Source organism: Xenopus laevis, chromosome 2S, assembly GCF_017654675.1.
Source record: "Xenopus laevis strain J_2021 chromosome 2S, Xenopus_laevis_v10.1, whole genome shotgun sequence".
Taxonomy (NCBI): Eukaryota; Metazoa; Chordata; class Amphibia; order Anura; family Pipidae; genus Xenopus; species Xenopus laevis.
This window is the reverse complement of record NC_054374.1, coordinates 127065478-127092086: the sequence shown is the minus strand read 5'-3', so window position 1 is coordinate 127092086 and position 26609 is coordinate 127065478. Positions and strand designations below refer to the sequence as shown.

Below are 26609 nucleotides of genomic sequence, written 5' to 3'. Positions count from 1 at the left end.
CTATAGTTCATTTGGCAACTACTACCGTGCAGCATCTCCCCAAAATGCCCTCAATAATCAACTGGAAAGAATATACAACTGAAATATAAAAAGGCGCAAGTGCACTGTGCAAAGTTCAATTTTGGCCATAAGTAGCCATGTGTTTCTTACCCTCATTGCAGCACTTTTTTTCCCCTCATTCTTGTGTTATTCTGAAATACAGCACATAATGCGCCTCTGATACATTCACATCTGTACTCTGTCCCACTCAACGTGGGAGCAAAACCAACAGACCTGAAGCATATTTTAGTACATTGTTAATGTTTTATTTCGTTTGTACAAATGAACTCATATTTTTGTATATTTCAATCAAAAAAAAAACCTTTCACGGTCTCACAGTTGTCTCTACAGCAGATCACTGTACTGTAAAATAAAATTATGAAGAATTGTTAGAAATCTTTTACATAGTTTTCATCTTTGAGGAGATTCTTGGCACGGTTTCTAAAGGAGCTGGCGATATCCCCATAAGCATGCAAAAAGAGAAGAGACAAGTAACACTTTCAGATCATTATCTGCAAAAATCCTATTAGTGAGCACAACCTGAGCATCTAGGAAAAGAGGGGCTGAATCCCCGCCCCAATACTAGTTGGATGAATAGGGGTCTGTGTTGAACATCATTTTTGCTTATTATTTTGATTAGGAATTCCGTATGGTTTCAAACAGAGCAAAACAAATCATCAGTCCACTAGAAAGCCTTCTGTATAATGAGCTGCTCCTTATCTCACACCTTAAATGGGTGGTTCACCTTTAAGCTATCTTTTGGTATGTTCTAAGCAACTTTTCAATTGGTCTTCATTATTTATTTTTAATAGTTTATTTAATGATTTGCCTTTTTCTTCCGACTCTTTACAACTTTCAGATGGGGGGGGGTCACTAACCCCATCAAAAACAAATGCTCTGAAAGGCTACAAATTTACAGTTAATACTACTTTTTATTGCTCATCTTTCTATTCAGAGCCTCTCCTAGCCACATTCCAGTCTCTTATTCATATAAATGCATGGAATTTGGAGATGGCTGAAATTACAAACTGGAGAGCTGCTGAATAAAAAAGCTAAACAACTAAAAAAACACTAATAAAAAATGAAACCAAATGCAGTTTGTCTTAGAATAGCCCTCTCTATGTCATACTAATTTAAAGGTGAACAGCCCCTTTAATAAAGGCTACACAGACGCTTCACATGGGACTGCATGTTTTATTGTAAAGACTATATCTTTGTTTTTGAAATTTTGCCCTGTTTAGTGCAAGAAATAAAAGCTATACATATATCTTCTTACAAACAACATGTTCAGTACAAGCCCTATTCACTGCACTCATGTGGAAAAAGTGTACATACTGCCCTTTATGCTAAAGAGCAGTGTTCCTAGGGAAATATAATGAAGACGACCTTTTCCTAGACAAAGTCACACAGGTTATTTTGTTTCTGCAGATTTAAAGGGAAAAAAATCCTCAAAGTAGTTTAATACCACATTACTTTATTTTCCAACCTAGAATTCCTTCATTGGTTGTCCTTTGTCCTACAACACACACACATTTCAACTAAAGCCTAGGTTTTTAAATCTACAGACTGCTTCACTATACAATCCTCCTGACTGTAATAGAGGCAACTACTGCTTCACATGCCTCTGTCAAAGAAAATGTACATGGTGAAAGAGTTAATGAGCATAGGGAAAAAACAAAATTAATTAGTGTGACATTAGTCTTAACTGCAGAAAATGAATATTTACATAATCTATACAATATGCAAAACCACTAGTAATAGTTTTGAGAATACTTTTGGATCAGGGTTTAATCTTCCTGCAGGTTAGCAGAGAGATGGTGATGGCTATTGTTAACTTCACTGGTTAAGAGCCCAAATCGTGGCAGATTAGCTAGATCAGTATAGTAATGATGCAGGCAAATACAAGAAACTTTAACTCTAACATTCAGCATTTCTAGATAGGTACATTTCCTTATTATCTTGCTAGTTTAATCACTAAATAAACTGAAGTGTAGCAGAAAGCAGTAGTAGAATTGCAAATTCAATAGGCAGTTATTGAGAAACTCCCAGAGTCCAGTGTACATAAAAGATAATAGGCTTCTCTTCTTGGATATGTATCTGATAAATCAGGAGATGGAAGGGAAGAGCACCATATTTATTATTCCAGGTGTAAATGGATATATTTCTGTTTGTAAAGGAACAAGTGCATCTGAAAAAAACTGATCACCAATAGCTCAAAAGACTTCACAACATGCAACATTCTGGAAATAAAAGATAATGTTTCCCATGTTTGTGGTATTGGGAAACTCTGTATGAACACAACACATAAAGATGTTGCAAACATGGTGGAGCTTGCAGAGGAGCCAACTCATTTGATACAGCCAGAAAGAAGAGGCCATAATGTACACTGCAAGCAAAATATCATAATATAACAATTCACAGAAATACTATTCATTTTAAGCAATTATACCCAAGCTCGGTCTTCAGGAGCAACAAAGTGAGCATATTTTCAGGGGGAAAAGACCATGGGCCACTGTTTAGCTAACCTGGGAGATAAAGGTTTGTGGTACAGATACCCAAAGTTGCATCACAGCAGTCAAGTTACTTCTAAAGATGATGCCAGGCAGTGTCTGTAAACATGAAACTTTTGAAGGTACAATAAAATGTACAAAAGACAATAGAGTGATTCCCAAGCTTTTCATTATACCATAGGAAAGAAAGCCATCAGTAAGAAATGTATGAAAACCCAAAAAAGTGCCAGCCACGCTATGGGGGAGCCAGTCTGCTTTACTTCCTCTCTTTCTTTTTCTCCTGCAATAAAAGAATATCACCAGTCAATACTTATGCCCACACCATATTTTTCTGAAAAGTAGAAAAATAAAAAAAATAACAGAAGAAAGTATGTGGTTACAGGTCTGTGAAGATATTACATCTTAAATTAAGACGGGATCATTTTTGTACTGCACATGCACTATTATGCCCTTTCGGAATATTGTGATATATTGTGAGTAAAATTATGTACTTTCCTCCAGTTCATGTAAGTAAGTGTATTTTATTATTATTATGATATGTAAGTGTATTTTTTAAGTTGTAATATTGGTGTGTAGGCAGCCATCTCAGGTCATTTTGCCTGGTCATGTGCTTTCTGAAAGAGCCAGCACTTTAGGATGGAACTGCTTTCTGGCAGGCTGTTTCTCCTACTCAATGTAACTGAATGTGTCACAGTGGGACCTGGATTTTACGATTGAGTGCTGTTCTTATATCTAACAGGGAGCTGCTATCTTGTATTATGAAGACGTTACCTGGTTACCTTCCCATTGTTCTGTTAGGCTGCAGGGGGGGGGGTGTTGATATCACACCAACTTGCAGTACAGCAGTAAAGAGTGACTGAAGTTTATCAGAGCACAAGTCACATGACTGGAGGCAGCTGGGAATCTGACAATATGTCTAGCCCCATGTCAGATTTCAAAATTAAATCTAAAAAAAAAAAAAATCTGTTTTCTCTTTTGAGTGCTGAAGCAGCACTATTAACTGATGCATTTAAAAAAAAAAAAACATGTTTTCCCAATGGCAGTATTAAGCTCGTTTTCCCAATGGCAGTATTAAGCTCGTTAGTAGTTGTATGTTCACAGTGCATTTTGTATACTACATTCATGGAATTGTTGCATGAATTATGTAAATTATCAGAAGGTGAGTGTATGGTGCCGTGATTGGTCAGAATGCACAGAGCCTTATTTTGTATTACCAAATTTTACAACGACAAAAAAAAAACAAAAGTGCATAATTTAAATTATAGTTATACCTTTTCGTTCATTGCCATGATTACCATGAGCTTCCTGAAAATGGTGATAAAATCCAAAAACAGGTCCACACAGTGCCTAGAACAGCAAAACAAGATATTATAGGAATGTTCATTCATAGTAACATTAGAGGGCACCTCTTATTTACTTGTGTGCCACCAATAGTCACTTACCCACTGCACTGATTATACTAAGTGATTATGGCTTTAGATAGCAATACATTTTGCAGCTACTCTTTACAAGTAAAACAAGGGTACTACCATGCTATGTTAAAATGTTAGTGACTGGGAGACTCGAGCAACTATTCTGTTTTACTAATAAGTTAGCAACTGGAAGGCAATTTACATTTGAGTCTGTGAAAGGAGCAGTAATGCCAAACACCTGTAAATGGCAATATTGTCTGTTCTAGGCCTAAAAAATATGGCAGAAAAATTGCCAAGTGTGACCCCAAAGAAAAGCAAATATTGGCAACCAATTTGGCCATTCCAGTCCAGTGGCATGTATATAGGCTCTCAATGACAGCATCCATAATCTCTAACAGGGCTTGCTAAAATCCTACTCACAAACAAGTCTACAGACACCTTTGAGTAATCTGATTATTAAATTAGCATGACTGGCAAACCACCTTGATGGTCAAATCGGTTAAATGTCCTGTGCATGTAACTTTCAAGTATTACTTACTAAAAATCAGTGGGCAAAAGGTTGGATATGGGTTCTATAATTTTAAGAAATGGCTTACCAGACATAATCTTTATCCCCTTGTTCAGCTTTCTCTATGATAAGTTGAGTATCAAACAACACAAAGCCACACATCACCAGCAGTCCAATGTACATATGCATCTGAAAAGGAGAAGCATGACCATTATTACACAAGGAAAGCAAATGCCTGGGGTTAAAATGACTTCTAGTCTGGCCTGAAATACTTTGCAGCAGATCTGGCCATTGTATTCCAGTTGGAAAGTCTGAAAAAATAACTACACTGTGCATGCATCTGTCAAGGGTGGAGCAAGGGGATACAGGCTACTGAAAAGTCATTATTTGGGAGGATATCCCCTTTAAAATTGTCCCTATCCATTCATGTTATGTTGAAACTGCACTGAAAGTATCTGTAAAATAACGATTAATGACCACCATTAGTTTCCATCTTTTTTGCAAAACTTTGGGGATAGCTATTGGTCGCTGTGTATGCATCTACCAAGGGTGGAGCAAGGGATACCGTCTACTGAAAAGTCATTATTTGGGAGGATATCCCCTTTAAAATTGTCCCTATCCGTTCATGTTATGTTGAAACTGCACTCTGGGGATAGCTATTGGTCACTTCCCAATAGAAATGTCCCTTGGCTGGCAGTTGTACCCCAAATATACACCTTGAGTTCCCTTAGCTAATTAAAGGCTAGTAAAAGGGCATCCTTTATATGGCTACCATAATTATAGATATATGTCGAAATGTTACATTGCCAAAACAATAGAGAATTACTTACTTTGAATAGTAAAACTGATCCAACAAGCAAGTTCACCAAAGAAGAGATAAGCAGCAGGCTAAGAACAGACATAAGAATACCTGGAAAAAAAACAAAATGGTACTCAGCATATAATGCTGTGATTGCACATTTTAGCTGTGATCAGATAAAGTCTATACCACTTACCTCCCAAGAACAGGAAGCTGCGCCTTTGTGCATAGAGAGCACTGAGTGAAAAGCACATGAAGATCATGGCTGTGCCCAGAAAAGCAGTGGGAATGATGCTGAATTAAAAAGAAAATACTATTAGCCAACTGCAACTTACTTTTTTTTTGGTAGGGGAGGTGAGATAATTAATAAAGAATATACCTGGGGTTAATGGCAATGCACATATTCAAAGCTGGACCCAAACCAACTCCTAGGGGAGACAAACGGCATACATGTATAAAAAGTAATAATTTTGCTTAATATATAGCATAACTGCTTATACTACCCATAACTACTGTTCTTGTTTTGTGTATATGAAAGAGGCAACTACGAGGGAGAATGCAGAAAGAAAAAAATCTGAGCGAGCTAAAGAAATTATCACTTGAATGTAACGTGGTTGACAGTATTGTCATAAAAAAAGCAATGGCAATGTAAGAATATACCGTATATTAAAAAAAAAATCAGCAATGGCGGGAAAGTGTGATGGACTAGTTGGTAAAGCACTTTTAGCTTGTAAGCTCTTTTGAGCAGGACCCTCCTTAACTCTTGTATTGGTTATTTGTTTTAAGTAATATGTATGTTTAATGCATACACCAATATATGCATGAAATAAAAACTATAATGAAGCCAAGAGATATTGGCTGAATCAAAGAACATCTTGTTTGGAGTGACTGACTGAAAGAAAGATCGTTGGAGGGTCTGTGATGCAGGAATGCTGTTGTTTGGTATGTGTACATTTTAAGAACACAACTAAATGTCAACTTTATTTGAAATAGAGGCAGAATATATTACATTAGCAGTGAAGGCAGCTGCCAGGGGTCAATTTGTTATTTAGTTTGCTTTTATGGTTGCATTTAAAAGGTGTTTGAGAGGAAAATATATATCCATCATTATTGTAATAAACTCTAATCAACTTACCTGAAAAGAAGGCAAATCCAGCAAGAATTCCTAGACGCTTTTTCTCATTTTCAAAAGTATGTGGAGTGGACATCAGCCAGATCATCATTCCAAGAGAGCCTGCAAATGAGATGAAGCTTCCCTGTAGACAGAAAGGAAATTAGATCTTACACAGGGTAAAACTTATTCCACTCTTGCAAAGCACATTATATAGTATGACCATTAGTTCTTAAAGGGACACTGACACTAAAAAACTGCTTTTCAAAATATTCATGTACACATGTAGGTCATATTGATAGTTTTTCACGGACAGGTCTGCTTTTGTAAGTAATTGTTACTTGAAGTTCCTAAACCTGACTGTTTTTCCAACCTGACTGTCCCTTCTCAACCTATCACAGCTTCTAATGCTAAATGACTACTGCTGCACAAATATGGCAGCCACTTCACAGAGGAACATGGAGATCAGGTATGTAACGAAAAGGCATGAAGTAAATACAAGTTTCATTTTTGGTCCGTATTTTTTTTTAAGATGATGATTATAAGATTTCATCAGAGCATCACTCAATAACAACTGCATTTTTTACTATTTTCAACTATAACAACACCCTGACAAGGAAATATCATCACTAAAAGTAGACCCCACATGTGAAAAACCTAGGCACCCTCTGTTATTACAGAGAATTAAAACATTAGCTACCAAATAGATATTGTTCCCATTGATGATTTATACTTTCCCCTAAAGAGAGTTTTGAGCATTATTATCAGAATAATATATTCCTTGGACAAAATGGGCAACTGCAGGGGCCCAGTAAGACACCAAAGCATTTTATGGGAAAAAATATTTTCCCTAAAATGTACAGTTGCGCTAAGCTAGTAACTAGTGTCTTCTAATTACGCCATTGCTGACAATGCTATCTTTTCACACCTTTCAAATCCTATCAGCTTACCTGCAGAAACTTGAGGACCACATTCACATAGGCACCAGCAGCAGCCACCAACAAGCAAATAGCAAAACAGGAGTATACCCTTTTAAGGTGCTGCTGTGTGGAGGAGGAGCTAAAACACAAAATAACATGAAAAAGATTCACTTTTAACAGATGTTTGACCACATTTTGCACAAAGACATAGAACAGTATGAGAATAACTCACTGTTTCAGTATCTACTAAACATTGTATCTGTTAAGGGGGTGCAATCATCTAACATCCTTGTTCTATTTGTTTCAGTAAACAATAGGGTTTACCTTCTGGCATACACAAATGTTTAAAGGAGAACGAAAGCTTAACTAAGAAGTAGGCTAGAAATGTTGTACATTATGATTTGGTCTTCTGTAACAGCCCAATGCAACCATAGCCCTTTAGCAGTAAAGATCTGTGTCTCCAAAGATGCCCCAGTAGCTACTCATCATCTTTTCTGCTGATTCACTGCACATGCTCTGTGCTGCAGTCACTTACTGAACTTAGGGACCCACTCACAATATACAGCAGACATAGAATATAAATGTCACAATATAAGGCTAATTAGTAATTAATATAGATAATTACTACATGACAGCATCAGTGTAATTAGTATCAGAATTGAATAATACAGCCTGTAGCATCAGCTTATTTTACAGGCCAACCTCAATTTTGGCTTGATAATTTGCGACAAACCCTAAGCTTAGCTTCTTAACAGCTGCTCAGAGCCCACTGAGCATGTGAGTGTCACAGACACTTTTCAAGATGGTGATCCCCTTTGTCAAGTTTGAAGTCCTGGATCATTGCAGCTATTGAGAAGCTGAAACTTTAGGCAGGTGCAATAAGTTCAGTATATAAAATACATTTTTAGGGTTTAGTTCTCCTTTAAGGATGCCTGTGCAAATGAAAGGCATGTAAGTGAATAGCTATGTCCCTACCTTTACTTCACAATATTTGTATCTGCCCCACAATTATGCACTTATTGTTGTGGGTTCAAATATGCACTTCTTCCTGTTTACTGTATCAGTATAAAGAACCGGAGGCAGCATTGCCACTTAAAGCCACCCTTTTGCTGCACTTTTTATTTGTCTGAATAAGAAACAGACACTGTGCTGGTAAATCGGATCACAATGATTTCAAGGACAGGTATCACAAATGTAAGTCCTTTTTGTTTATGACAAGTATTGTGTATACAGTACAGGGTGTACTTAAGTAGGAATCCAAGGTGAAATCCTATGCCAAAGATAACATACTGAATGAGTCTATCAGATCCAGTACTAGGCCTGTACTAAAGCTAGAATGGGCATCATTTCGATCATAAGCATACATCTATTGCATTAATTTATACCAGAAATACCATTATACAAAACAGCAGCATGCAAACTAGAATTCTATCTTAGGAAATAATTACAAAAAGTAGTGAAGTCTTACATGTGGGAGAACTTGAGGAGAGCATTAAAGTTGATATTCCGATCCATGAAATCCATTGTGGGCAAACTGGTGGGCAGCACTTGTACCTACTGAAGGAGAGAGGGAAAAACCATTTAGTGGAAGTCACACCGGCTCTGGAGGCTTAAAATCCAGTCATCTGTAGATTCGCTTGAGCTGTGCAAAACATCAGTGTAACACGAGCATCCCCAGGCTGCTGATTAAGATCGGCATCTGCCAAAGGATTAAGTCAATGCTCATGTACAGATTTAACTGTTTTGCTACTCTACCTATCTGCCACTATAAACTCATATAATCATTTAAAGTCAAAATTGCAAAAATAAGAATAAATGAAAGAAAATCTTAAATTTGTATTCGAATATATTTGAGTGAAGTGAATGTACCTCTCAGATCAAGCAAACCATATGCACTGATGGTTTCTACTTTATCAGGGGTGACTCATGGATTGAGAGAGAGCCCTTGGGACACCTTCATCTAGATGGTGCAATTATTGCAGTCTGTTACAGGGAAACCAGACTTCATATGTTTTCCCAAAGGGGAATACTCCATGTTGTCAGTATGCAGAATCCACCCCTCTGCAAACATTAACACCCATAATGATATCCCTTGGCAACACCAGGGCAATTTCACACACAGCAGAGGAATGAGAAATGAATCGTTGAATAAGAAATTCTACAGAAAAAATGGAGGTTCTGCAAGAATCTGAACAGAATCTGTACGATTATATGCAAAAACGGAATGAAAAAAAATTCACAAAAAAGCAAACTAGTATTCCCTTCAGTCCAAATAGTCAGGAACATAGTATCATACTAAAAATAAGCGCCAACAGCTATATAGGTTTATTCACTAGGAACCATGTTCAAATAAAAGCACTGATAAAAATGATTTTCACCTGTTGTATACACATACATATTGCTTGCCCTATCTATGCTGGGGGGCAATTTTGCAAAAAAGTTTGAGACTGGGGACAGTGGGGTGAAGGGAGATTTAATTGTATGCAAAATGAACATCCAAGGAGTGTCCTACTATCAAAGTTATTGAGTTGGGGCCTGTGTAATCAATGTACAAGGGAGTTGAACCAAACCAAGAGCTCACATGTTCCTTAGACGTTTGCTGTCCATCAATGCTGACATTCGCTTACTTGGTAGAGTCGCCCAATTTGCCCATCCATGTGCTGAGAATATTAAGGCTAATTTGTGGACATCATACTGAGAGCCTACACCTGATGATAACACTGTAGGAAAGCCCCATATAAAAGCTAATAATCTGACAGTTTAGCCTGGAGGGCCTGAGTCACCATTTTCTATTGACCCGGTATGAGCAGCTTGTCACATGCAGCTGAGAAATGCTTGCAACACCTATAAGACAACCTGATGACTACAATAAAAACTCACTAAAACTGCTGGTGCTGTTGTGGCCAAAAATGGCATATTAAAGCCTTTTTGGGCTGATCTGCATGTACGGGCGATGCCAGCCAGTTTGCATTGCATTGCAAGTAGAGAACTGCACTTTGTGACAGCATTAGAGTATTTTGGTTCTTTGCTTTAATGGATTTTATGTAGAACTATCAACTGATCTACTTTATTGAGTAAGTGGAAGGCACAATTACTTGTCTGAAGTCTCTCAGCAGTGTTATTTAACTGGTACCTCCCAGTGCCTAGATGTTCCCTTTCAGAACCTTCAATGCCACACACATATGTCACCCTGTTTATAACCACAGAAACAGTATAAAGTCTGTTTGTAGTGCTTTAAGTCTAACATTCTTTACCTCCTTTTGTTAATCATTTATTAACAATCAGCTCAAATGCACGTGTTACAGCTCTCCAACATTTCATTCTTGCAAATTCCAACCTAGGTTAACCAGTCAACTAAAAAACACACTATGGTACCAGGGCCCTTTGTTAGGCTAATGGATCATGTAGCTTTTTACCCACCACACCCCCTACTGCCCCATATGTATGAGAGTTTACAGGAGAAGAAATGTCTGGTTATATCTGCTCTGTGTTGAAGTGACAGACAAATTCCAATTGTGTCAGTGGCACACATGGTAGTAGGGGTCGTAAAACATGCTATTAGCCTTTTCAACAAACCTACCGGTGCAAAAGTTTTAACCTGCATGACACAAGCAAGCAAGCAAAAATGTACTCATCTGGTGTACTTCACAAACAAGTAGATATTACTACAACTTGTAGATGGAGAATGGTATATTATTATTATTATTATCATCAACATGTATTTATAGAGCGCCAACATATTGCACAGCGCTATTATAGAGGTTATATATATATATGGGCTTTTGGTGGATATAAGAATGAGAGGATGGGAATTTTACAAGACTGAGGCCCACCACAAGATCCCACCAGTCCAACCCTGTATTAGTGTGCACAAAGAGAGTAGTACGAGTCCAACCTGATTATTTATTATGGATGCACCGAATCCACTATTTTGGATTCGGCCGTACCCTGAATCCTTCGCAAAAGATTTGGCCAAATACCGAACCAAATCCTAATTTGGGAAGGGGAAACACTTTTAACTACCTTGTTTTGTGACAAAAAGTCATGCGATTTCCCTCCCTCTAATCAGGCAGAAGGATTCAGTTGAATCTGAATCCTGCTGAAAAAGGCCGAATCCCAAACCAAATCCTGGATTCGGTGCATCCCTACTATTTATATTACAAAAGAAAATTAGGGAAGTTATAAAAAAGGTTTGCAGTCTGTCCATCAGGCAGACAATGGACAATTAGGCATTATTAAGCCTGACTTTTCTATATACGCACCCGACGTCCAGTCCCCTAAAGCTGCCGGCCTAGCTACAGGCCCTCAAGTGCCTATACATAAAAAACACATATATAAAAGTTTGCTGTAATAATATTCAAGAAAACTACAAAGTCCTAGGAATATAAATTGTAATTGGATATACTAGTAACACCTAAATAAACAAATACTACCTAAATAAGCAAAATTAGAATTGTCAAAGAACACTGTAAAACCCATTACACAGAAGCAAAATTTTATTAGCAGGGTTATTAACCTTTTATTTAAGTTTACAATGTTAAATACTGACTTGGTAACTTTTCAGATGGTCTCCATTGTCTTTTGTTTTTTTTTTTTAATTGTTTATCAATTCTGCCTATTTCAACCTTTTAAATAGGGGTCACTGACCCTGGAAGCCAAAAAAAAATTGCACTACTTTGTATTGTTATTGTTAATCTTTTTATTATGTATCATTCTATTCAGGCCTATCCATAATCATAATCCAGGCTCTGTTCCAATGTGCCGTTTGCTAGGGTACATTGGAGCCTAGCAACCAGAAATTCAAAACTGGAGAGGTGCTGAACAAAAGATAAACCTTAAAAGAAACATAAAATAATCACCAATTGCAAATCGTCCAAATGGCACCAGCACATATAGGGGTATATTTATCAAAAAGTTAGTTAGATTGCCACGGTCCTCTAGAGTGAAATCCCATCACTCTCCATTCATTTCTATGGGACTTTGAAAGGCATATTTATCAAAGGATGAACTTTCACCCATCTATAAATACTCTTTTTCAAAATTCCATAGAAATGAATGCAGAGTGGCGTAATTTCACTCCAGAGGACTGTGGTGATCTCTTACTTCACTTTTTTTATAAATATACCCCATAGTGTTAAGGTGGCCATAGACGCAAAGATCCGCTCGTTTGGGACATCGCCAAACGAGCGGATCTTTCCACGATATGCCATTAACGAGCATGGCTATATCGGGGGTAATCTGATCCGATTACGATGTGCAATGGGCTCCGGTGGGATCGGTCGGGTCAAAATCAAACCTGTCCAATCGACCAATCTCTGCCGGACGAAAGCTGTCGGCACTCTCCACACACGATCCGAAAATCATACGAATCCTCGATTCGTACGATAGGATCTGTGTGTCTATGGCCACCTTTAGTTCTAAGGGGGTAATACAGAGCGCCACCAATATGGATTTCCAAACTCAGCAGCATGTTATAGAAATAACACAGATCAAACAGTTTCTGAGACTTGCTATAAAAATAGCTCCCACTACAGTGGAAAACAGTGGCTCTAAAGCTGGCCATAGACGCAAAGATCCGATCGTACGAATCGAAGAATCGTACTATATTCGGACCATGTAAGGAGAGTGCCGACATTTTTCGTCCGGTGGAGATCGGTCGTTTGGTCATTCGGACAGGTTAGAAATTTTCTGTTGGCTGCGGGTAATATCTCTGCATGTATTGCCGATCGTACGATTTTCAGAGGGAGACTGATTGCTGTCAGGGGTAGGGTTGCCACCTTTTTAAAAAAATGTTACCGGCTGCTGGGGGCGAGGACACAAAGGGGCGGGCCGTGATGTCAAAAGGGGCGGGGCCATGCCACGGACACTAGAAGAGGCAAAAGAAAAGGTAAGTACCAGGGGATTGGGGGCAGGTCGAGGGCTCCTTTTAATCGTATTACAAATTTACCGCCAGCTACATTGCCGGTAAATTTGTAATACCGGCCCCGGCATGTATTTTACCGGCTAAAAATACCAGCCGTGTGGCAACCCTAGTCAGGGGCAGAACATCGGCTGATCTGTTCTTACTTTATATTTGATCTGAATGGTAAGACTTTGATCTTTATGGTTAGTGGCAGGTCGGGAGATGGGAAAGTCTGATCGTACGTTGATTCATACGATCAGAACTTTGCGTCTGTGGCCAGCTTAAGGGTCTGTAACACATGCCCTCCAACCCCACCCACAGAAAAACTCTGTCTAAATAAACAAATATATCTACATATAAATAAAGTCCAGGTGGAAGTTAGTGGGAATAACAGATCCACAGAAAGCAGAATAAATATCATTACTAAGCATGCGGCCCAACTGTACATAACAACCACTAAAGTACACATGACAGGCAGAGAGATCTCAAATCAGACTACATTGTGACAGCGCAGAATTCCGCCTGCATTTCCCAGGCTACTATTCAACTACAACTCTCCTCCTACTTTTAAAAGCAGGAGGCTTTTAAACGAACATGTAATTAAGGAGGTGAATTTTAATCTTTAACACTTTTCATGACAGCAATCTAGCAGGTTTAGCCGGAAAAGACGCACTACTAGGCAACAACGTTCTTTTCTGTAGCATAACCTCAAAGGGCACCTGTTGGATAAATAGATTATCCCCAACCAAAGGTGTAGGCTAATAGAGCCCACACTCCAGTTTGGGGTAATAGTTTTTTTTTTAAAACCCTACCTAGTTGAACTTCTCGCAGAATATATACAGAGGGGCTCACACTGGTTATTTTGGTGCTGCAGCCACAGGTAGCTGTGTCCCACTTACTCCACAATAATACACGTACACAACAATGTACACAATCATTCTCCTTCTTACTTACACACACCCCCCACATTTTCTTTCTTACACACGCAGATTCAGCCCCACTCCCTCACACTGAAGCAGAGCCATTTTCTAACACACACGCGCACACACAGTGTCACGTGACAGGCTTTGGATTATAAGAAACAATCGGCAATTGCTGCCATCCTTTATACATTTATAGTGTCAGCCTCATCTCTTGACATAATATGCCCCCCTCCCTTTCAATGTATATTGCCCCAGAGGACAAATTGTTGAAATTGCGTTTACCTCTCAACTGCTGAGATCCTCTCTGCTCAACGTCTACGCGGAACTGTGAGCTGGGAGGGTCCTTTGATTCTTCCACAGGAAGTGATCATGGCTGCGAGTGACAGTCAATCCAGAAGTCCCGCCCCGTGTTTCTCTGTCGTCAACAATACCAAACTGTCACAGCCTGTTTATTCTGTATTCTGTTTTGTCTGTAACCATAAATTCCCTACAACCTAAGAATAATAAAATTGATTGAAGTGATTTAATCCCAGCAACTGGAGCACCTCATTTATACATTACTGGGATACAACTTCCTCTATGGATGGGTGCTGAGGCGCTTCAGGGAATGAATTTCTCTTCTTATGCAATCAGGGACAACTTTCTGCTCTTCCATTGCCTCATAGCAAAAATGACACTGAACTGAAACAGTTCTAGTTCTGGAGGGCCACTGACTCACATTGGAAAAATGTCAATGTTATTATACATCTCATCTAGGGTTGCCACCTTTCCTGGAAAAAAATACTGGCCTTCCTATGTATTAGCATTCTAGATAGCAGGTCCCATTCCTGTACCTCCAGACAAAGGAGCATGAATTTATTGTTCTGAATGAGCTGCAGGGTAGTTTTTTCTATACAGGGGTGACCTTACATAGAGTTTTTTGGGTTTTTTTAAGAAAGAAAATCCACATATTTTTTATGTAACAATCAACATACTGCTGAACACTTAAGATCAAATCCAGAGATGTCCGTTGCTGGCAACCTGGGGGATCTGTACATTTTTCTGAGAAAATATGAATATGGTCTGTCAGGAGTCCCGAGTGCATGTGCATAAAGCACTTCTAACTTCATTTAATGATCCCTCTCATGCGCATAGACCCCTACACTCAACTAAATGCTAACTGCACATGCGTCCATCTAACTCTGCCAGGGAAATTGAAAAAATCAGGTTAATGCAGTAGAGTGATGGAAGTCCAAGGGACCAGGTCCAATCTGGCAAAGCTAAGGAGGAAGAGCAACTGCCCTCTCCTACGTGAGACAGCACACGCAGACAGACTACAATGTACATGTGCCAACTGTTTACAAGAAGGGCAGGTGTCTGTGCAATGTTGGATATAAATCTGGGCTGCCATTACTTCATATGTGCTATGGGATTTTAAAGGGGACCGTCACCCTAAGAAATAATTCTGAATCCTATATTATGAATTTAGTGAAGCAACATAAACTTCACTTAAACTATATACATTATTTAAATCTTTATTTAGTCTTAACATTCACATTCACAGCAGGCAACTGCCATTTTGTGAACACTGTTATTAAGGCAAGTTTTGCATCATGGCAAAGTTATGTTTATGTGCCAGAAAGGGGGACCTAAAGCTCATACTCACAGGCCCGGATTCGAGGCCGAGGCGCCCTTGGTGTCCTAGGGCCCCCGGCAACACTCACTCAACCCCCTCCCTCCTCTCATGCATGCGTTGGAGTGCTGGAGATTGCAGAAGTACGCATCCCCGGCCTGCATTCTGCACTGTCTACACAATTAGATGGTTGGTTGAGAGAGCAGGGATGTTGGGAGTGCAATAACATAAAGCAAGTGCAGAATGTTAAGTAAAAGTAATTGTTTGACCCACCTCTGTGCCTAAGGCATAGAGGTGTCTAGATGACAGTTCCCCTTTAAGTAAGCATGTTCCTTCACATAAGCAGATGGCCATTTAGGGCCGTATTTACAGAGCTGTCAACGTTGTGAATGTAGAAGCCGCGGGATAGCAGTAAAATTTCCGGGTTTATAGCGTCAATGGGCCTAACAGAGGCAGAAGTTACGTTGTGCACAAAACCTTTCCTGAAGCTGCTGAAACCATGATGCTCATGAGCACTTCGCTCCACTGACGTCACTGAATGTTCTGTGCACACTCACACAGGATGTTTGCCACAGATCGTTAGAAATCGTCTAAGATTGTCAAAAATAAGGGGAATGCATCAGATTGACGGGAGACAGAGCTGAAAATTTGGCAACTCTCGAGGGGGTTGACAGCTCTGTATTTACTATATAGACCAGGGGTGTCCAAAAGGTAGACCGGGATCTACCAGTAGACCTTTAGCTGGTGATCAGTAGATCTCAAGACACTGTCAACAAACAGCTTGTCTAAATCACCCTCCTGTTTCATGCTTTTCATTCAGATATTTATGTTAAGGATACATAAGAAATAGCTGTTTGTTAAATATAGCAATATACATTTTCTTATAAATAATATTTTCCATAGAGCAGAATGCCAACAATGCTTTATGGATGTAGATCCTAATGGGACATCATCACTCAAAGTAGACCTCGCATCAGTAAAGTATGGGCACTCCTAATATAGACACTCAAGACCAAGTGACCTGGTCAGTAACAATGTTGTTTTATGCCAATGTTATTAATAGGGAAAAAACAAAAAAATATAAGAAGGCCGGTGTTTTTTTCCAGAAAAAGGTTGAAACTCTACAAATGCCCTTGGGGGGCAACTTTGGGTGCCTATATGGTAAATCAAATTTGTGCCAAAAAAAAAAAAACCCTCCGCTGCAGTCACCAGATATTTGGCAATTAATTCTAGGGGCAGAGCTAGGGGGTAGACTAGAGGCTTCCTCAATGGTGGCGGTGGCAGCAGTGGCTCCAGTGCAGTACAGGACACTTCATTCTGTAAAATAATCATGCTGCGGGAGGGTACACGGTACACTGAGGCCCAATGTCTAGAGTGGCACCAGACCAAAATTAAATATAGTTCTGCTTCTAGCTTTAAACTAGAGCTGTTTTATCCAAGGTTAATGCCAGTTGTTCTGTGACAGCTGGAAGACCACTCTCTGATACGTGTCATTAGATAAAAAGAAATCATGTTTCTGTGTTTGGCCTGCCTGCTTTCAAAGAACCATTGACACAGTTTGAACAGAAGCAGTTTTAGTTCCAGATGGTTTCTTGCTCATGTGAAGGAACATACTTTCTCATCATTATTCAATAGTAAATATTAGTTGGTGGCCCCAGGAGTTACTCTGTGCTTCCATTTGGCAGCTTTCATGATGACACAGACCCCCACCCACCTTTTCAGCATCATAGGGGGTTAGGGTTGCCACCTGGCTGGTATTTTACCAGCCTGGTTGATCCCAATGTTATTAATAGAGAAAAAAGATAATTATATAGGAAGGTCGGTATTTTTTTCCAGAAAAGGTGGCAACCCTAGAGGGGGTTTGAGGGCTGCATCATTGGTGCATCGCTATTGCTCTCTTCATCAGAAGAGCCAAATTTCCTGTTTAATAAATGGGGTTTTGTCTTCCCAGTAACTTAAAGGGATACTGTCATGGGAAAAAATGAATCAGTTAAAAGTGCTGTTCCAGCAAAATTCTGCACTGAAATCCATTTCTGAAAAGAGCAAACAGATTTTTTTATATTCAATTTTGAAATCTGACATGGGGCTAGACATTTTGTCAATTTCCCAGCTGCCCCTGGTCATGTGGCTTGTGACTGCACTTCAGGAGAGAAATGCTTTCTGGCAGGCTGCTGTTTTTCCTTCTCAATGTAACTGAATGTGTCTAAGTGAGACATGGGTTTTTACTATTGAGTGTTGTTCTTAGATCTACCAGGCAGCTGTTATCTTGTGTTAGGGAGCTGCTATCTGGTTACCTTCCCATTGTTCTTTTGTTTGGTTGCTGGGGGGGGGGGAAAGGGAGGGGGATGATATCACTCCAACTTGCAGTACAGCAGTAAAGAGTGATTGAAGTTTATCAGAGCACAAGTCACATGACATGGGGCAGCTGGGGAATTGACAAAATGTCTAGCCCCATGTCAGATTTCAAAATTGAATATAAAAAAATCTGTTTGCTCTTTTGAGAAATGGATTTCAGTGCAGAATTCTGCTGGAGCAGCACTATTAACTGATTCATTTTGAAAAAAAAAAGTTTTCCCATGACAGTATCCCTTTAATGTGTGCTGCTGCCTGAGGCTAGGTTCTCACCTTGTCTCATGTCAGGAGCACATTTGGATCCTCCAACTGCCTGCAATCGTCATACCTCCCAACTGTCCCTTTTTCAGAGGGACAGTCCCACTTTTGACAGCTCAACCCCCAGTACCTCGTTTGTACTGGAAAGTCCCGATTTCCTCTGCACTGAACAGCCAGAAAAATAAACAATGTTTCTAACTTAATTGGCCACCTGGCCATTATTTTACCAGCCTGGCCGTTAAAAATGACGGTTGATCCCAATGTTATTAATAGGGAAAAAAGATAAATACATATAGGAAGGCTGGTATTTTTTTCCAGAAAAGGTGGCAACCCTAATAACAGCCACAGCTGCAGATAAGATACTTTTGTAACAATTTTGAGATAAGCAAATAAGTAATTGTAACAATATAAGATAACAGGTCCCTTGGGAAAAGTTAGACTCACAGCTTTAAAGGGCAATTCACCTTCATCAGCAAAACTGTAATAACTGGAAAAAAAACACAGAAATGTGTTCAAACTTTCATAACCTGACAAATTTTGTCACAATTTTGTCACAAAATAGGTGTGGCCAAACATTGCGCCGTGCTGCGCTGCCCAAACAATTATTTCCAAAGTGTTGGGTGGTATGCACTCATGGCTGAAAGTAGTTTACTTTTACATATGTTATTGGATAATGTATGTTCCTCCATGTGAGCAATATCATGTCAACTGTCACAAAACTAGAACTGCCAGTTCCTTCCAAGGTTGAAGGCAGTTGTTGTTCTGTGCCAGCTAGTCACAATAGTCTATAAGGAGGTGGTCTTACTGTTTTGATAAAATCAGTAACAATTTGCTAAATATAAGAGCTGCGTCTGAGAACAGCCCATAGAACTAATGCTTTAGAACTGCATCAGCTTTATAAGGGGCAGCTCTCATGAACAGAGAACAGTCTGGAAACAGATACGGGGCGGGACATGGGTTGCTATTGCACAGTTCTGATTGTCACTCACACTTATGACCACTTCCTGTAGGAGAATGAAAAGACACGCCCAGCTCTCATTTCCGTGTAAACACTGAGCAGAGAAGATCTTTCAGCAGCACTGTACTAAAACATTTCTGAGAGGTAAAATGTGATTTCATTTTTTTTCCCCAGGAGATGAGGATGACACAATATGTGCCTTTTAAATGTTGAACGGATCGCAGTAACTGCTGATTGTTTTCATCCAGAGACTGAGCCACAGTATGATCACATGACACAGCAGGGGAGAGGGAAAATGGCTAATGCTTGGGAATGGTGCTGGTGGTTTGTCTGAATCAGTATATGTGTATTATTGTGCAGTTAGTGGGAGCATTGCTACCAGTGGCTGCTGCACCAGAGAACCCCACCAAATCATTCTGTATAGAAATATTCTGCTAGAATTTAAAGAAGGTTTTATTGTTTGTATATCACTTTGCAGAGTCTGTTATGATTGTGTTCAGTCTCCCCGTTGCCAGTTCCTTTCTTCCCCCCCACAACAATTATTTATGTGTTTCACAATATGCTAATGTCTTTACCAAAACTCTGTACAGAGATGGAATTAAAGACTGCCTGCCATGAATCAACAAATTCTTTATCCTAAGAAAGAAATGGACATCACGGCTTTCTGGAAATGTATGAAGCTTTAACTTGTTCTTGTTTGGCAAGTGAAAAACACTTACGGTGCAGGTAAGTGCTTCCAGCCTTCAATAGTCTTTGGTATAGACAGACTTTGTAAGTCTCCTGCTGTTGTTAGACTCTCATTACTTTCACTTGCTGGGAAAATACAGGCGTATTTGTACTATTACTGCTAACAGCTTTCAGTGTCTGGAGAATGAATAATCATATATTCAGCAGGCATATAAACTATCTTTGGCCACAGTCCTCCACATTTTAAACTAGGAGCCGCCTGCGATGCTGACCCCCAGTTCTTACATTTCCTGCGGGTCTGGGAGGGGGCCGCATCACTAATGCAGAAAGCATAAAAGCACTTTCTGCGCTAGAAGAGCCAAATGTCTTGTTTAAAAACTGGACATTTGGCACTAAAAGTGAAAGGATTATTTACAAATGCAAGTGCAAAGTACAAACTGCGATATTTTTCAACTTTGTACACTACACTACACTACACTGCTCTTAGCAGAAGCCTGTCTCTGATAAATACAAAACTGGCAGCACTATATTCATGAAGGGAAGGCAGAAAAAGCAGCATAAAACAAAATAAGGTCTGTTTGCTATAGAAGACAAATACTAAAGTAGTAAGGCTACTACAGACCCTAGAAATTCTAGCAAAAAAAAAAAACACATTATCTATGTTGCAAGAAAAACTTGCATAAACTGCTATTCAAGAGGTAGGTTTTCTCTTTTTAAAGTGTCAATACTGCAGATGAAATCAGCTTGTAGATGATATCTGGGATATTGCAATAGATAAACAAAAAGAAAAGAGACAGGCAGCATCGCTTGAGGTTCTGATATGAGCCGGGCTGATTTACCAACATGCTTGCAAGTTCTCTCCAATGTAAGAACTTATAGTAACTAATTATATGTGCTTTCAATTAGGGAAGCACTGAATATAGGGTTCCATTTGGCATTCATCTCTACCATGTTTTGCAGGATTTGGATTTATATCATAATACGTTAGCTATTAAAGAATTTTCGAAAGTGGCATATTGCCTTTTTTTTTTTTTTTTTTTTTTTTACATCTTTTACCACTCACTGTCCACCTGACAGAAGAAAATCTTGCAGATTTTTTACAGGAAGTAGAGTGGGATTTGTCCATTCATTGAGTGATGTGACCTAGCATGTATGGTGCCTTTAGTATACTACATAATCATACCATAAAGTATCCGTGTGTGCAACTTAGAGGGAATATTTTTTTGCACCAACAAAAGGGTAATAAAATAAGGCAATTTTTTTCTGTGTTATATTAAACATTATGAATATTTGCAGTGTCCTAAAGAGAAGCCAGGTATTGTCTGCTTGAACGAATAAGATGAATTGCCGCTCTGAGGTGTTGGAAGTGTCAGTGGAAGGTCGACAGGTAGAGGAGGCAGTGCTGGCTGTACTGCACTCCATATTGCTGCATCGCAGTACTGGAAAGTTCCACTACAAGAAGGAAGGGACCTACTCAATTGGCACAGTGGGGACTCAGGATATTGATTGTGACTTTATTGAGTTCACCTATGTCAGGGTGTCCTCAGAGGAGCTGGACCGAGCACTACTCAAAGCTGTTGGTGAATTCAAGGTATGTATGACTTTTCTACAAATCTGTTTTTCACTTAAGGTGGCCATAGACGCAAAGATCCGCTCGTTTGGCGACATTGCCAAACGAGCGGATCTTTCCCCGATATGCCATTAACTAGCATGGCTATATCGGGGGTAATCTCAACAATCCGATTACGATGGGCTCTGGCGGGATCAGTTGGGTCAAAATCAAACCTGTCCGATCGACCAAACGACCGATCTCCGCCGGACGAAAGTTGTCGGCACTCTCCACACACGATACAAAAATCGTACGAATCCACGATTCGTACAATAGGATCTGTGCGTCAATGGCCAGCTTTATTCCAAATTAGTTTGGACAATTAAAGCAAGTTCACAGCATTTAAAACTTTACTGTTTTGCTTGTTTACATTTTTGAAATAAATTTTTTTTGCACTCATAATTTAGTATTAGACCTTTTTACACAAAAATATTTAGACTGATATACTAATTTCATTATTAATTAACTAATTAAAAACTAATTATTGCTATGGTTACTATAGGCAATTGCATTTGTTGAGTGTATCACCTAGTAAATTAGCAGTGACCATCGTGTTACCTTAATGGGGTAGTTTAGTTTTTAATATGTTGGCAGTGATATTCTAAGACAATCTGTCTAAATGTTAATTTAAAGGTGAACTACTGCTTTGGGTGGGAAAAATGTGCTAGGCATCTTTTTTTTTTTTTTATCTTATTTTTTTTACAGATGACTGGACCTTACTGACACAGCATGTATTGTTATTTACAGTTTTTTTTCTAGGCTGGGTGGACCCCATGCTTTATGCATAATTGTTTTGCCCTTGCCTAGGTATACATTTAGGGGCAGGTTTGTTATGTGGGGAAAAAACGTCAGAACATATCGCCAGACATCACAGTGTAAAAATAACGTAATTTTTTAATGTGAGTTTTCTTGAGTAACTTCTGCCGGAACTTACATACAAAGGTCTGTAGCAGTGTGAAATAAGCTAAAATCTGGCGTCGGATGGTGTAAAATATTGCACACCTTGATAATTCCCCCAGTGAATCCCAACCAGTAGCTCAACAATGCCTTTGATGTTGATCCCAGTGGCCACAAAGCAGATGATTATTTTTGAATTCCAACATTGTAATCAAGTTTTGGTTGTATAAAAAACAGGTGTACTGCCAAACAGAGCCTCCTATAGGCTACCAATATCCAATCACAGCCATTATCTGTCATACCCATGGACTTTTCCATGCTTGTGCTGCTCCCCAACTATTTTTACATTTGAATGTGACTCACAGCTAAGGTGAGGACCCCTGTGCTAGACTAACCACAGTGGCTGAAACATAACTTGGTTCCTTGGTTTAGCACATAAAGCCACTTTTTAGGACCCCTGTCTGGTCTTTAGTTGTTCTGTAATACTCTACAATTGTGACGTTATTGTTCATACTCCTAATAGCATGTATTATCATAATTGAAATATTTTTGCTAAACCTTGCTATGCTTCTAAACTTCGTATAAGTGCATGTGTAAGTGGTTCTATCAAATAAACTATTCAAGCAGCAGCTCATACTGCACTGACATGAAAGAGATGGCACTTTGGGTAACTGGCATACGGGCAACAAAACGCTTAGAAATGCTCCCCATTCACTTCAGTGGCAATAGATTGTGCTTGCATGTGCACCTATCACCACAACTGCTATTGCCCTAGAGCAGTGATCCCCAGGGACCAGTGGCTCTGGAGCAACATGTTGCTCACTAACCCCTTGGATGTTGCTCCCTGTGACCCCAAAGCAGGTGCTTATTTTGGAATACCTGGTTTTGGTTGCATAAAAACCAGGTGTACTGCCAAACCGAGTCTCCTGTAGGCTGCCAGTCCACATAGGAGCTATGAAATAGCCAATCACAATGCTTATTTTGCACCACCCAGGAACATTTTACATACTTGCATTGCTCCCCAACGCTTTTTACATCTGAATGTGGCTCATGGGTAAAAAAGGTTTGGGACCCCTGCCATAGAGGCTGTTTTTAATATGTTTACTGCCTTTATAAATAACTTCAGTAGTCTACCCAGGGCATTTTTTATGTACCTGGATCCTCTCCTGCCCACACCTCACTTCCTCCAATAAAACAAAGTCCTACCAGCCTCTATAAAATCAGTTCTTCCTTGTGCGCTGAGAAGGAAACAGAATAGTTTTGCTTTTTTTCTTCTTTCTTTGTTGTTTATTTCCTTTATACCCAGCCTGGACATTTTTTTCTTTTAATACTAATGTAATAGTTTACTTCAAATTGAGAGAATTGATTGAGTCAAATTTTTATCCACGTTCATCTTTCAAGGTTAAAAAAAAAAAGAAGCAACTTTACTACCTACTAAAATGAATTCTGCTTGTTGCATTTTTAGGAGGCTCTGCGGAATTCAGGAAGTGATGGTATTGGGCAAGTTTCCTTGGAGTTCTATCAGAAGAAGAAATCTAGGTGGCCTTTCTCAGATGAGTGCATCCCATGGGAAGTCTGGACCATCAAAGTTAACGTTGTTTCACTAGCCAACGAACAGGAGAGGCAAATCTGCAGAGAGAAGGTGGGAGAGAAACTTGGTGAAAAGATCATTAACATTGTGGAGGTCATGAGCAGACATGAATACTTGCCAAAGATGCCGACACAGTCCGAGGTGGATAATGTGTTTGATACAAGCCTAAAAGATGTGCAGCCATATCTGTACAAAATCTCTTATCAGATTACTGACTCACTGGGAACATCTGTCACCACTACCATGAGAAGACTCATAAAAGATACTTTGGCTCTGTAGTGCTGCACGCATTTAATGGAGTATCCGGTTGGTGGACTTGGATCTTGTTTGTTTGCTATCCAAATGTTTGATTCAGTATCCAGAAAAGATTCTATTCAAAAACTACCTTTCATGTATAAATGCATTATTTTCTTTCATGACATGCACTGATTATAAGTAATAAAGCAAATCCTGTACAGAACGATGTTTAAAATTTTAAAATACTATTTTATTGGTTACTGGGGCAGAGAGACATTGTCTATGGACTAGTTACAATGACATGTACTCTTGTATTCTTGAACTGTATTACCAAGCATTAAAGAAAACATTTCTGAACTGACATAATGTAAACAAAATCTTTTTGATGGATTGTTCTTATTTGTTACAAATAGCTTCCATTTGTTACAGGGAACTATAATATAGATACAAAAAAGAAATCCACTAGTCATTTCAGGGTTTTAAAGATCCGTTTCATAGTTAAAGGGAACACCACAAAAACATAACTTGAGCTTTTTGAAAATTAAACATAATTTCAAGCAACTTTGCAATATACAGTACATCATTTAAAAAATATGCAGACTTTTCGTGATTTTTAATGGTTTCTGAAAGTTTCCTAAGCCTAGCCCCCTGCTCTGCTGATGATCTCTCTGACTAATTTGCTGAGCTGGCTGACTACTGTTACTTTGTATCAACAGCCAACTTTGTATCAACAGCCTGCATCCTCCAAACCCCCACTATTCCCTACACACTTGATTTCAATAAGGAAAGGAACATCACAGTGCAATGCATTTTGGGTTATGTAGTTCTTGCATGTTGTCTGTAAGCTGTGGAGTAGTTGTTACAATTTGTAACATCAGTGTTTTAGTCCCTCCTTCCCTGCCAGGATTTCAAATGATGCAGAAAAAGAAGAACTTTTAGCAGGATTTCAGCATAGAAAATGGCATTTATTTATACTTTTTGAAGAAACAAGTAACTGTGATGGATATATTAGGGATTTCTGTGGGCCTCTTTATCAAATTTTGGTTTGGAAGCCGGAGTTCCCCTTTAATATTTTAGAAATATGACCCCTAAACCTTTAATTTCCCACACAGTGTAATGTACTTACTCATGGCATACTGACTGAAGTGCTAGGCTTTCATTAGTTACTAATGCTGTTCTGTGCTTCACGTGTATGTTAGACCAGAGAAGTTACCGACTTACTCATACCTACGCAATTTAATACATTTCAATAGTTTAACCAACTAACTTGTAAAATGCATTAGTGTGCATGAGGCATAACAATAAAGATGGCACAGTTTTGATACTTAAGCTGGCCATAGACGCAAAGATCTGATCGTACGAATCGAGGATTCGTACGATTTTCGAACCGTGTGTGGAGAGTCCCGACATTTTTTGTCCGGCGGAAATCGGTCGTTTGGACAGGTTAGAAAATTTCTGTCGGCTGCCGATAATATCTCTGCGTGTATTGCCGATCGTACGATTTTCAGTGGGAGACTGTCACTAGCTTTGGTTGGACATAGATATCGTACGATTGCTGTCAGGGGCAGAACATTGGCTTATCTGTTCTTTAACTAATCTGACTGTTAAGACTTTGATCTGAATGGTTAGTGGCGGGTCGGGAGATGGGAAAGTCCGATCGTACGATGATTCATACGATCGGATCTTTGCATCTATGGCCAGCTTTATTCTCTATCACTAACTGTTTGGCTTCTACTTCAACCAACATCTAACAGAACCAAAGCTGCAGAAGACTTCAGGGGTTCAGGTGACAATCAAGCAATTGTACTGCCCAGGGGGTAATTGAATAGCATGAAAAATTCCATGAAAAGATAAAGATAACCCCTTTTAGCAGATCTAAGGTTCATGGCACAGGTGACCATTTTCTGTAAATTAAAGGGTGCATTACCACCTTCTATACTGACAGAAAACTGCAGTCAGAAAATATATTCAATATGTTATGTACCTAATGCTATATTCTCCCCAAACCTGCAAAACCCAGCCTTTGTATGCAGTGACACTACAATAGTAAAGATAAATAGCGTGTGCAGGATTGGGAGTGATTGATGTTCTTGGTGGTATATAATGTTACTGCCACACCAGGCTTAAGATGGCCATAGAGGCACAGATCCTATCGTACAAATCAAAGATTTACGGATCGTGTGTGGAGTGTGCTGTCATCTTTCGTCCGGCGGAGATCGGTCGTTTGGTCGATTGGACAGGTTTGATTTTGACCCATTGCACATCGTAATCGGATCCGGCAGAA

At 39.2% G+C, this 26609-nt stretch overlaps 2 protein-coding genes across 2 annotated transcripts; one reads left to right on the top strand and one right to left on the bottom strand.

Annotated features, from left to right (window-relative positions):
• Positions 1–283: 283 nt before the first annotated feature.
• On the bottom strand, positions 284–14447 carry tmbim6.S (transmembrane BAX inhibitor motif containing 6 S homeolog). The gene is given in 10 exon segments (NM_001087329.1): positions 284–2829; positions 3821–3896; positions 4558–4658; positions 5300–5379; positions 5465–5562; positions 5648–5696; positions 6404–6524; positions 7330–7438; positions 8768–8856; positions 14407–14447. Coding segments are annotated over 9 exon segments (714 nt in total). The 5' UTR covers positions 8824–8856; positions 14407–14447; the 3' UTR covers positions 284–2805.
• A 4836-nt stretch (positions 14448–19283) lies between these two features.
• On the top strand, positions 19284–24686 carry atg101.S (autophagy related 101 S homeolog). The gene is made up of 4 exons (XM_018249980.1): positions 19284–19448; positions 19895–20030; positions 21288–21582; positions 23963–24686. Exons 3-4 carry the CDS (start codon positions 21331–21333, stop codon positions 24365–24367), a joined length of 657 nt encoding a protein of 218 aa, XP_018105469.1. The 5' UTR covers positions 19284–19448; positions 19895–20030; positions 21288–21330; the 3' UTR covers positions 24368–24686.
• Positions 24687–26609: the final 1923 nt, after the last annotated feature.

Coding starts and splice junctions, on each gene's coding strand:
- atg101.S (XM_018249980.1), top strand. CDS start 21,331: ATGAATTGCCGCTCTGAGGTGTTGGAAGTGTCAGTGGAAGGTCGACAG. Junction 21,583..23,962: donor AAGCTGTTGGTGAATTCAAG/GTATGTATGACT, acceptor TTGCATTTTTAG/GAGGCTCTGCGGAATTCAGG.